Source organism: Crotalus tigris, unplaced genomic scaffold (assembly GCF_016545835.1).
Source record: "Crotalus tigris isolate CLP2741 ecotype Arizona unplaced genomic scaffold, ASM1654583v1 scf7180000017644.4837335, whole genome shotgun sequence".
In the NCBI taxonomy this organism is placed as follows: Eukaryota; Metazoa; Chordata; class Lepidosauria; order Squamata; family Viperidae; genus Crotalus; species Crotalus tigris.
In genome coordinates this window covers 1,613,257-1,625,361 of record NW_024096536.1, presented here as the reverse complement: position 1 = coordinate 1,625,361, position 12,105 = coordinate 1,613,257, and the positions used below count along the sequence as shown (strand labels likewise).

At 37.3% G+C, this 12,105-nt stretch overlaps 1 protein-coding gene across 3 annotated transcripts in view; it reads left to right on the top strand.

Annotated features, from left to right (window-relative positions):
- The window catches only part of ENTHD1 (ENTH domain containing 1), an 83,235-nt gene that overhangs the window by 30,159 nt on the left and 40,971 nt on the right, over positions 1 to 12,105 (top strand). For all 3 annotated transcript variants that reach the window (XM_039335521.1, XM_039335520.1, XM_039335519.1), the window contains exons 3-4: positions 2,852 to 3,061; positions 5,930 to 6,039. In XM_039335521.1, coding sequence (XP_039191455.1) covers positions 2,852 to 3,061; positions 5,930 to 6,039 — 320 coding nt within the window. The remainder of the gene's footprint in view (positions 1 to 2,851; positions 3,062 to 5,929; positions 6,040 to 12,105) is intronic.

Sequence of the window (12,105 nt, the reverse complement as noted above, 5' to 3'; positions counted from 1 at the left end):
CTCCATGTAGATGTGGTTTCATTGAGGACCACATGCTGAGTATGGTCGGTCAGCCAGCTACGGATCCATCTGGTGGTGATGCTGTCTAACCCGCATTTTTCTATCTTATCAAGTAGTAGGTTGTGATCTAGTTTGTCAAATGCCTTACTGAAGTTCAAGTAAATTATATCCACAGCATTCCTCTGGTCCACTAATTTTGTCACTTGGTCAAAGAATGCAATAAAGTTTGTCTGGCATGATTTGTTTTTGACAAACCCGTGTTGGCTTTTAGTAATGACTTGGTTTGCCTGTAGGTGTTCGCTGATTCATTGTTTGATTATCTTTTCCAGAATCTTCCCAGGTATTGAGGTCAGGCTGATAGGTCTGTAATTTCCTGGATCCATTTTTTCCCCTTTTTTGAAGATGGGAACTACATCAGCTCTTTTCCAGTCCTCTGGTAGTTCCTCAGTGTTCCAGGATCTTTGAAAAATATAGTTCAGTGGTTCTGAGATCACATCTGCCAGTTCCTTGAGAACCTTGAGATGTAATCCAACTGGTCCTGGTGATTTGAATTTGTCTAGGCTGGACAGGTGCTCACTTACCATTTTCTTGTCTATCTTAACTTGTGTTTCTATTCTGTTTTTTTATGGCACTATTTTTGATAAGTTGGTCTGCTTTTTTCTTTTGTGTAAAGACAGATGCGAAAAATGAGTTAAATAGTTCTGCTTTCTCCCTGTTGCTTGTCACCTTCTTGCCACTTTCACCCACTAATGTACCAATTGTTTCCTTAACTTTTTTCTTGTCTTTTACCATTGAAAGAAGTTTTTTTGTTATTTTTGACTTTGGTTGCAAGCCTTAGTTCATTTTGAGCCTTAGCTTTCCTCACTTCATGTTTGCAGGCTCGGGCTATTTGCTGATATTCTGACTTAGTTATGTGTCTCTCTTTCCACTTTATATACTTGTCCTTTTTAATTGTAATTGTAGGGATGGGGTTAATCATCTATTTCCTTATGGATTCTGAAGCAAACTCATAATTAGACATGAAGGGAGGCCATAGTTCAGTAGTACTGCATATACTTTGGATATTGAAAAAGACAGATTCACTCCTCAGCATTTCTAGATAAGATCGCATTTTTCCCCTTAAGGGGTTGTTTAATCCATGGAAAAAGTCAATAATAGAGTAAAAGCAATCATGACTAGGCTTTTCAAATTTGTGCAAAAGTACAATTGTCCTGCTATGATCCTTTCTTTTTTTCTTCCCACTGATGTCTTTGTGTGCAATAGCATATCTTTCTCCTTCACTATCATTATGATCTATGAGATTACTGGCATCCCAGAATCTCATACATCACTCAAGAGATTATAGATAGTGAAGACTGCTTTAGTTTTTTGCTAGTATCATCATCACTTTACAAACTGCATACATGGTATTGATTGGATTTATAAGGTTGTTTTTGGCAGGCAACAAACCATATGGCTTAATTAGGCAGCATGTAAAATTAAAAGAAAGTTATATCAAGTCATATAAGAATTTATTATTTCTTAATTAACAGCATAATCAGTCAGATCTCTGTATCCTATAGTAAACATGACATTCTTAATTTTAGTTTTTAGTCATTTAATTTTAATGATTTAGTTATGTTGGTTATTTTTATTTATGTGGTTTACAAGAGAAAAAAAATGCATATTATAAAACAAAAGAATAGCAACTTCTTTGTTCATTTACAACACTAAAGCCATGCACTGTATTATTGTTTTATTTCCTATTGACATAAATGATAGAGTGCCTTTTAAATAAATTATTGCATCATCTTGCAAGATGCAGTGGGTCTTTAGTTTCTGATTGTTAGAACCAGGGCTTTTTTTGTCATAGAACGCCCAGACGGAGTTCCGGCACCTTTTTTGGATGGAACCTTGTAGGATAGGCAAGGTGGGTTGTATGACATATGTGAGTTCCGGCACCTTTTTTTTTTTTTTTTTTACAAAAAAAGCTCTGGTTAGAACTGAGATATAAATAATGTTAGGATACATAATAATTATTTCAATAAAAAGCTTCCTTTCTTATCACCAAATTTTAATTTTAATTAAATCTATTATATTCTGCTTTAAGTTGGATTACAAACTATAATAGAAAAAGATCCACTAATTGATGCATGTGCAATTTACAAAGTTTAGGATACCAAATAATAGATAAGAAGGATAAGTCATCACCTATCTCCTGTCTACAAAACAGTCCTTTTGACAGTTCCAAGAAGATTCTACCCCCATTTGCACTTTTATTCAGGTGACCCTGAGGCCACAAATAAACCTCCAAGTGGCCTCAGTAGCTCTCAGAGAGAGTGCTAACAACGACTGCAAAGAAATATATTCTTTCCACCGCCCCAATCCTGTCAGAATGAATCCTTTTATTTCCCTCCCCCCAATCTTCCTGCCAGAACCGATGAAGCTTCTTGGATGATAAGCAAAACATCCTGAAGGGAAAAAAAAAACCCCTAAGAAAGTCCAGTTGCCTTTTGAAAAAGCACTCTTGAGACACAAGCATATTTGTTACAATATCAGAAATAACATTTCAGGCTCTGTTTGCATGACATCCCCTATTTCTGAAAATGGCAGTTTTTCATAACACTACTTTAGCTAAAGGAGCATATAATTCTTGGGCTATTTTAACAAATTCTTGTTAGGAAAAAAACAATTTTTATTAGAGGCAGGTATAAGATGTGATTATGGTTTGAAAACCAAGAGAATTGTATTAAGTATCTTTACTTTTCTGGCACTTAGCATTTTCCAAATCCATAAAGTCCTGTATCGAATATAGTAACTACAGAAAGCATTAGTAAACGTTACAAACTTACCAATATTTCTTTTTCAACAGGTTTCCATGTGAGGGAGAAGGCTAAGCAAGTTCTTGCTATTTTAAAAGATGAACAACTGATGCATAATGAACGTGAAATTGCGCGCCGGACTAGACGGCGCATTTCACATGCAATGCTTTTCTCCCAGAAGCCTTCTAACAAAGCTTATGTACCAGCTACCCTTGGCTCAGATCCCATTTCAGAACTCCCTCCATCAGAAAATGTCCAACGTAAGCAATAAATGTTTACATTGCTATCCATGTTTTTGCATTTAAAAGTTTCAGCAACTTCAGTTTCATCATAATCTGGTGTCTCTTAGCTAAGTCATCCAAACAACTATATAAAAGTATTCTATATAAAAGTTTTCACATTAAATGAAAAGTCATCTAATTGGCTTAGAAAGCAGGATGTTAAGATGGACCTTTGGTCTCATTCAGAAACACTCCTTACATTTGATTTCTCTTTTGTGATGAACAAAATGGTAAAAATGATTTAATAGTTGGTATCTAATGGAAAAACATTTTCAAGTGTATCTGCTCTTCCTTAGAGCAATAATAAAGCTTTGGCATCTATCTTTTCAATGTTTTCCCTTATATTGATCTTGTGTAAAATGGGTAAGACTTCAGAGAAATGATAACCAATGTAATCTGGAAAATCACTGAGGTGAATGAAACCTGAACAAATGGAGGAGCTGGCCAAGTGTAGGAGAGGAACACTTAAATCTGAATTATAGAATTTTTTTTATCAATTGCCAGGAGTATATAAGATACTGATTCTTCTAATCAGAAATACTGTATATAGGTTTGCATAAATTGCTGGTAATTTAGGAAATGGATTAGGCATGAAAAAAGAAAATACAAGCAATCCAATCTTGATTGGTCACTGGGACCAGAGCTTTAGCCTTCTGAGCTTTTGGATTTGTGTTGGGGCCCCCAGGGAACTTATCATCTCTCAACAGAGTGTGTGCTTTGGGGTATTCTATGCATAGTATTTATGTGATATCTGGTTATGTGTGGCTTTTTAGTTGTTGATTGGGTGGTTGATAGCCGGTTATTAAGTTGTTGGCTATTGTTCCCTTGTGCTGCGAAGTCTTAGGCTCCTAAGTACCAAAAAAGCCACACACCACCAAGCACCACCTAAATACTACGTGTAGAATAGCCAAAAGCACACATTCTGTTGAGAGAGAAGTTCCCTGAGGATGGGCTCCAACACGAGTCCGAAAGCTCGGAAGGCTAAATCTCTGATCCTGGTGACTGATCCAGATTGGATCCTGCAACATTATCCTGGGCCACGTACTGTATGTTTGCCTTCATTTGTCACAAACTATTTAATTAAGAAATACTAGAACACAAATATGTGTTTAAGTGTATGCTCATTCTAATTACTGGTTTCCATGATACAGAATAAAAACTAATTAGCTAGACCAGGATACGTATCCTCCATGCATTTTGAATTACAATTCCCCACAATGTTTTCTTGGTCATGTGAGTTGGGACTGATAGGAACTGAAGTTCAAAACCTCTAGTCTAGTGAGTTGCTTATCTTTGGATTGGGTTGCAAAACACAATGCACTAGGTCAGTTAAAAATCAGTGAATCAGGTGAGTTATTTTTAATCTTGGCTAGGATTTCTTGTGCCTTAGAGTGTTGTAAAAACCTAGCCAGTTTAGTTATTGTGCAATATAGGGAAATGGTTTGATTCAATAATCAAATTATTTACAGAAAGTGCACGAAGCATAAAGCAAAATTGTAAAACAACTCCTATATGCACTTCTTTTTGTTGTACATCAGAAGGATATGAAGAACTTTATTTTATTTATGAAAGAAAAATTAGTTTATAACACTTTTCTGCAGGTCAGTGCTGTCTGCAGTTTGTCATTAATGAATATATATATTAAGCTGGCTCACCAAACACATTAACGAAAACTGCTTTACTCTAGATTTGCTGAGCAAATCTGAGAAATTTTTTCCATTGATTGGGTTAGAAAGCAACCATCTTGATTTGTGAAGTGGGGGGGGGGCTCAAGTATGGAATTAGCCTAGACTGTCTACATAAACACAAGAATGCTAGGTCTGACCTTCTCTGAATGCTTTAGATCAGTGGTTCTCAACCTGTGGGTCGGGACCCCATTTGGGGTCGAACGACCATTTCACGGGGGTCGCCAAACAAGGCTGTCCGCCATTTTTTCCCCCTTTTCTTTGGCCACGCCCCTGGCACCTGGTGATGTATAAGTGGTTGGGGGTCACCACAACATGGGGAACTGTATTATGGGGTTGCGGCATTAGAAAGGTTGAGAACCACTGCCTTAGATTATTTGTATGCACAAAGATGGACATATTTGATAATACCCATAATGGAGGAATGGTTGGTGAAGATGATAGAATTTGCTGAAATGGCTAAATTGACTTGTTTGATTAGAGAAAAGACAATATTTATATTACTGGTGACTAAAAACTCCTCATGTACTTTTTGTATAAGAAAAAAATAACTTATGATTTATGGTTCCAAAGATTTGACAGGATATAATATAGAAAGAAGAGAGCTGTGGTGTAATGAGAGAGAGAGGTTAAAATGTAATTGTATTTATAACTGTTGTTAAGATTGGAAGTCACATCTTTATATATTTCTTTATATCTTTTCTTCTTCTTTCTCTTTTTCTTCTACTTTTTCTTTCTGCATTTTAGCTTTTTCTTTCTTCCCCTTTTCATTCTCCCTTTTGTTCTATTTTAGTTTGTATTAGTTATTATTATTGTTGTCAAAACATTCAATAAAAACTATAAAAAAGGGAAATTTAGTGACAGGGATGATACTGGGCCTAATTTTCTGATTCTTTCCATATATTTTTCACACTAAAAAGTACAAGTGTTTGTTCTTTATGTTAATTTCTTCTATTTTGGAAAAAAAAAGAGATCGTAAGCAGAGTTAATAGTAAAGTTCCGCAGAATTCTATGGCGATTTCCATTCTGTCTCGGCATATGAATTAGCCTAGCCACCATTGGAGCAGCAGCCTTTTTGTTTTTTTGGTTTAGTTAATTTTGGAGACTTTTTCCTTTTTACTCTGTCTTTCTCACACTTACAATATATTTATTTCTTTGGCAGATTTGCTGTCTAGGGCATTACCTGCAGCAGAGCAAAACCAGCAGACAGGCAAAGCAGAAATAGCCCAAGAAGCAACAGCACTGAATATCATTGCAAAGAAATCATCAGAGGTAACAATAATATAATGGGATTCTTTAATATGATAAATAATCCTTGCAATTTTAGTAATTCTTGTGCCCAGGAATTTGTATGGTTATCTGCTTGAAGTAACTACTCTTTAAACCAGATATCTCAAAATTAATTGGTAATTGTAGACATTCTGGCAATATGTTTCTTATTTTCATCTTTTCCCTTACCCATGAGGAAGACAGACTGAAGTTGTCCTTACCTCTATTAGTATTAAAATAGTATTTTCCTCTTTATTCTGATATCAGCCAAGGGCAGACAATGGCTGGGAAGTGGAGAAAGGACCAGCAATGGAAGCAGCAGATTTCATGTCAAGACAATGTTCTGCCAACTCAAGAATGAGTGAATAAATTTTCATGAAAACTAAATTCACTAGCAGCAGTTAAATGGTCTCTCAGTCTTCAAGTAGTGGATCCTAAAAATAAAAATTGTAATTACTTTTTTGCCCTGTTAATAGCTGTTTAGAGATATCTAGTAGTCATTTTTCAAAATCAAATGTTGGACCTTTCTGTAATTGCTCAAACAATTGTTCTGAATAAGTAATCCAATAATAACTTACTATCTCCTGTATTGTTCAATAATAGGTTATGTACAGTGCATGCGTCCCAGATTACATCATATTTTTTAAAAAAAGTTTGTATTATCTCAGACTAATTAAAATAAAGAACAAATATTGCCTACCTAAATAGGGTTAACAAAATAATATGGCATAGAATTTATCAAAAAAACCAAAACAAACAAAAAACAAAGAGGCTGAGCAATCCAAACAAATTGACCAAATTGCTTAACTGTAATTTGGCCTTTTGTTGAAAAAAATCCCCTATTGAGATATCAATTATATCAGAAATCCATGGCAACAAATGGGAGTCAGACAAGGATGTATACTAATTCCTATTTTGTTTAATTAATGATATCCAAAAGTCCTTTCAAGATAGATAGATAGATAGATAGATAGATAGATAGATAGATAGATAGATAATGTAAAAATAAACATGTAAACATTCTGCTTGTTGCAAAATGATGCAATTCTACAGAATTAATGCCAGATGGGAATGAAAAGATTGCTGTGCAGATTTGGTTCATACTGTGCACTCAACTACTGAACATCAATAATGTCGAGGCCAAGGTAGTTGTTTTGGGAAGAGGTGGACTAGATATAACTGGAGCCTGTACATATTGATCATGTTAAGATCTATCTATACTTAGGAATTGTTCATGCAGAAGGAGATTCCTAGCTCCCACATTTTAAGAGAAACTTTTAAAGGGCTAGCAGCTATGTCAACACCATAACACAACTGACCAACCATAGCTACCCAGGTTCTCTAATTCCAATCATAAGGGTATATAACAAAATAGTGATTATGTATCATGCAGAATCATGAGGATATAGAAATGCCTCTTTATTGGAACAGATACAGTCCACTTGGTTGAAACACATCCTGGTGTGTGTGTGTGAATAAGTGTATACCAACTCCAGTAGTAAGGGAAAAGTTGAGTATATTCCATATTCCAAGCCATCTAGTTATTAAAGAGGTTAATTATTAGCTGAAGATCTTATTTATGGACCCAGATAGATTATCCATGCTTTGTTCTGCAGAGCTCTTGCATAACATGCTCCTCAAGCTTCAGCTGCCCAACTTTCAAATGTCATCTGACAGTATGGATTTGCAATCCATTTCAGTCAGACCTGAAGGCCAACATATGTTTTAAACAACAAATCATTAATGTGGCTGCTTAAGAGGAAATGGCTGGCTCAACACAAATAGGCTTCCTAGTTAAAAAAGTATTTAATAACTTACATGCCTCAATTCTTTAGAAGAGCTTTTTCTAGAGCTTGTTTTGAACAGCTTATTTTGAACAGCTTATGATTAACAGCTTATGATTAACAGCTTGTTTTGAAAAGCTTATGCTTAAAGGCCTAGAGACAAAAACATATGAAGAATGGTTTCAGGATTTGGGTTTGGCTACTCTAGAGAAAAGAACAACTAGGAGGAACATGATAGCAGTATTCCAGTATTTGAGAGGTTGCCACAAAGAGGAAGGGGTCAACTTATTTTTCAAAGCATCAGAAGGCAAGACAAGAAACAATGGATGGAAACTAATCAAGGAGAGAAGCAACCTGGAATTAAGGAGAAACTTCCTAACAGTGAGAACAATTAATTAGCGGAACAGCTGCTTTCAGAAATTATGGGTGCTTCATCACTGGAGGTTTTTAAGAAGAGACTGGAGAGTCACTTGTCGGAAATGGTATAGGGTCTTTGGCTTGAGCAGGGGGTTGGACTAGAACACCTTGAAGGTTATTTCCAGCTTTATTCTGATTGATTGATAGCTAGATTCTATGGTGAGATATAGGAGCTTTCGTGGAATTCCATTCAAAGAAAGATTGCATAATTGTAGTACACTAGCTGTTGAACACATTGCACATAGCCTCCTTGATTGCAGATTGTATTTTGCAAAAAGATCTGTTTACCTAGATTCTTATTTAAAACCTTAAAAAAAAAAATGGGGCACCCTGGAGAAATTGTCACACTTTTTGCAGGAAATGAACCTGCATATCACTAGTAAGACTGCACTCTTTATATCAAAAGCCATTTTGAAGAAGGCAGACTATGTAGATCAAATTGAGGTTAACTATAGGAGTGACAATGTATACATATATACTGTTTTCTTTATATTTACATGAATTCTTGTATCAGTTTTATATTTTTGATATAGTCAGATGATTAAATCAATAAAGTTTCTATTCTATTTTGTTCTATTCTGCAGCTATTCAAGTGCTAATAAGTTCTTCCTGTGTTGTATAATAATTATTTTGGTCATCCCCAATGAATGGAAAATCCTCAGTTCCTGATATCTTAATAGACTCCAAATGTTGGGGATATAGCTAAGAATAATTTATACATCTTCATTTAACAATGTTCAATTAAAGCCATAATAACTATCCTATGGATTTCATTACCATAGTATTTATATACTATGTATTTACTGTGGTACTTGTAGGACAAGTCCAGACAATATGAATTAACATTCCAATTTCTAAATGGCTTTTCTGGCATGAAGAGTCCAGTGATAAAACTGAAAGTGTGGCATAATCTTAACTTTTCCCAACAGCTAACTGTAGTTTAAACAGTGAAAATCTTGAGGGATACCTCTATTAGAAAAAAAATGTTTAATATCCTACAAATAAAAAAGGTAAAAAATACAATTCATCTTCTGAGTTAAATTCATTTTCATCATTAAATGTTCAAAGAAATGCTGGAGCATCTGTCAATATTCATTTGTGTAAAAATATTGAGATTTATCCTTTGAGCAGCTTCCTAGGAATTCTTAGATTGAATTAAACAAAAGAATCAGAATATTGCCTGACTCCAACCCACTGTATATATAAAAATTCCTACTTCAGACCCAGTGGATTTGCTCCAATTTATAGAGTAATCAGGTGGGGCACTAAGTCTATGAATTAGTGAAATGAAATAAGAAGTGCAATTTTCTGGCTGATTTATTAAATGGAATGGATCATCTGCACATAGTGGAAATTTATATCATGTGTCTATTATGATCTGTTTAGTGCACACCACATTTTTAATAGCAGAAGAAAGAGAAAGATTGCTAAGCTAGAGAAGTACTAAAGCCTGAAGGAGGAACTAGAGAGGATGTGGAAAATAAAAGCCAAAGTGATCCCAGTGGTGGTACATTCACTTAGGGCTGTGACTCCTAAGTGCCCACATTTTCTAACAATTGGGAATGTGATTTATGACAGGCAATTGGAGTGGGAATTGCAACTTGCAACTTTGTAACCAAGGGGAGGGGTGTTGTGTCCTGAGCCTGCAAAGGCAGGCTTGGGACGTTGCAATGGTCCCGGGCAGTTGCAAGCTGCTCAGGACCAGACTGAGTGGCGCCAGCTTCGCACGCATGTGCAAGGTGCGGAAGCGCGCCAGAATGTTACCTTTTTGCCCGGGGATTCTATTAAAGGAGTCAGAGAGGCCTGCGAGCCTCAGAGCTGTGACGGAGAGAGAACTACTGAAATAAAAGGCTGTTGGAATTACAGAATGTGCTCTATTCATTCGCCGTTGACTCGAGGACTCAACACTGGCGACGAAGGTGGGATCGCTTACAAAAACAAAAAAGAAGAATTGTAAGCTTACCCCAAGAGTCCTGGAGAGAGGAAGACGGTGTTAAACCCAGCACCTGGCCTGCCAGTACAGCGTCGCTGGAGGTAAGCTGGCTGATAGACCCCTTCCTAGTGTAAGAAGCAAGAATGGCGAAGATAGGGAGACTGTCTGAATTCGATGTCACTCACCCAGAAAGATGGGAGTCTTATGTTGCCAGAGTAGAAAATTACTTTAGAGTAAATCAAGTAAGAGAAGATGGCTTGAAGGCCGCTACTTTGCTGTGTGTCTGTGGTCAAGATGCATTGGAAATTGCAGAAAATTTGGCAGCCCCTGCTCCTCTTGAATCTGTCACATACACAGATTTAAAAAAGTTATTGAAGGAACATTTTCAGCCCAAGTTGTCTGTTATTGTGTGGAGACACACTTTTGAACAGAGGGATCAAAGAGCTGGTGAATCAGCTAAAGAATATATTGCAGCCTTGAGAAGAGCAGCTAAGCCTTGTGATTTTAAAGACTTAGAAGAAAGGTTGAGAGACCGATTTGTATGTGAGCTTAGGAACAGAGACTTGCAACAGAGACTCTTTGCAAAAGAGGACATTTCATTCCAAGATGCCTTGAGAGAGGTCACTGCTGAAGAGGCAGCAGGTGGGGCAGTCAAGAATATGAGGCCTATCAGGAACAACCCAGAAGCCATCTCCGTGCACCATGAGGGAGTCCAGGAGAGGTCGGAAGAAGATCCTGAAGATGAGGTGGATCATCTCTACCCAGCCAGAGAAAGGAAGCAGAAGGAAGGCAAAGAAATGTCTTCAGCTGTACCCAAGTGCTTCGGGTGTGGAAGTCGCCACAAGAGGACCGACTGCAGGTTCCATTCTGCAATCTGTAGAGCATGTGGAAAACAAGGCTACATAGCAGCTGTGTGTCTGGGCCATCAGAAGGTACAATCCTGAGAAGAATTGCGCCTGAAAGGTACCAGGGTCCCCAGCCAAAACAGGGTGGGTTTCTGTGCATCACGTAGAAGCATTTATAGGACAGGCACACACAGGCCACTTAAAAAGAAACTGTCACTTAAGGTGAAGTTGCAAGGAGTTCCATTGGTTATGGAACTGGACACTGGGTCTGCCTTTTCAATCATTTGTATTCACACTTTCAGAAAGATTTGCTCTAGCAGTGGGTTCCAGACCAAGCTTAGGCCATCCAATATAGTCTTGACAGACTTCCAAAATTCCAAGGTGTGTGTTAAGAGAGAGGCCACCCTTAAAGTACAATACAAGGATTTTGAAGGTCCATTAGATGTATTGGTAGTTGGGGTGAACGAACGAGTCTCATTGGACTCGATTGGTTTGAGGCCTTGGGAATACAAGTTACAGGGCTACACAATTTGCAAACATTAGGGTTACAAGAAGTCTGCAAAGAATTTGCAGATGTCTTCAGCCCCCAGCTGGGAGCATACAAAGGCCCCCCAGTTTCCTTGAAACTGGACCCCACTGTCACTCCCATTAAGGTGAAAGCAAGGAGACTACCCTTTGCTTTGAAAGGAAAAATTGATGCTGAATTGGACAAATTGATTCAGCAAGGTGTTTTAGAACCTGTTGACTCAAGTCCATGGGAAACTCCCATAGTCACGCCTCTCAAGGCCAATGGGGACATTTGCATCTGTGCAGATTACAAATGCACACTAAACAAGGCATTGCAACAGCATGAATATTCTGTACCTGTAGTCAGCCACATTTTGGCTTCCCTCAAAGGGGGGTGTGTTTTTGCAAAGCTGGATTTAGCACAGGCTTATCAACAGTTACCTGTTGATGAAGCTGCTGCTGAAGCACAGACTATTGTCACTCATAGGGGGGACATTCAAAGTCAAAAGACTACAATTTGGAGTAAATGTAGCTCCTGGAATTTTCCAAAGTGTAATGGAAAACACCCTGAGAGGTATACCAG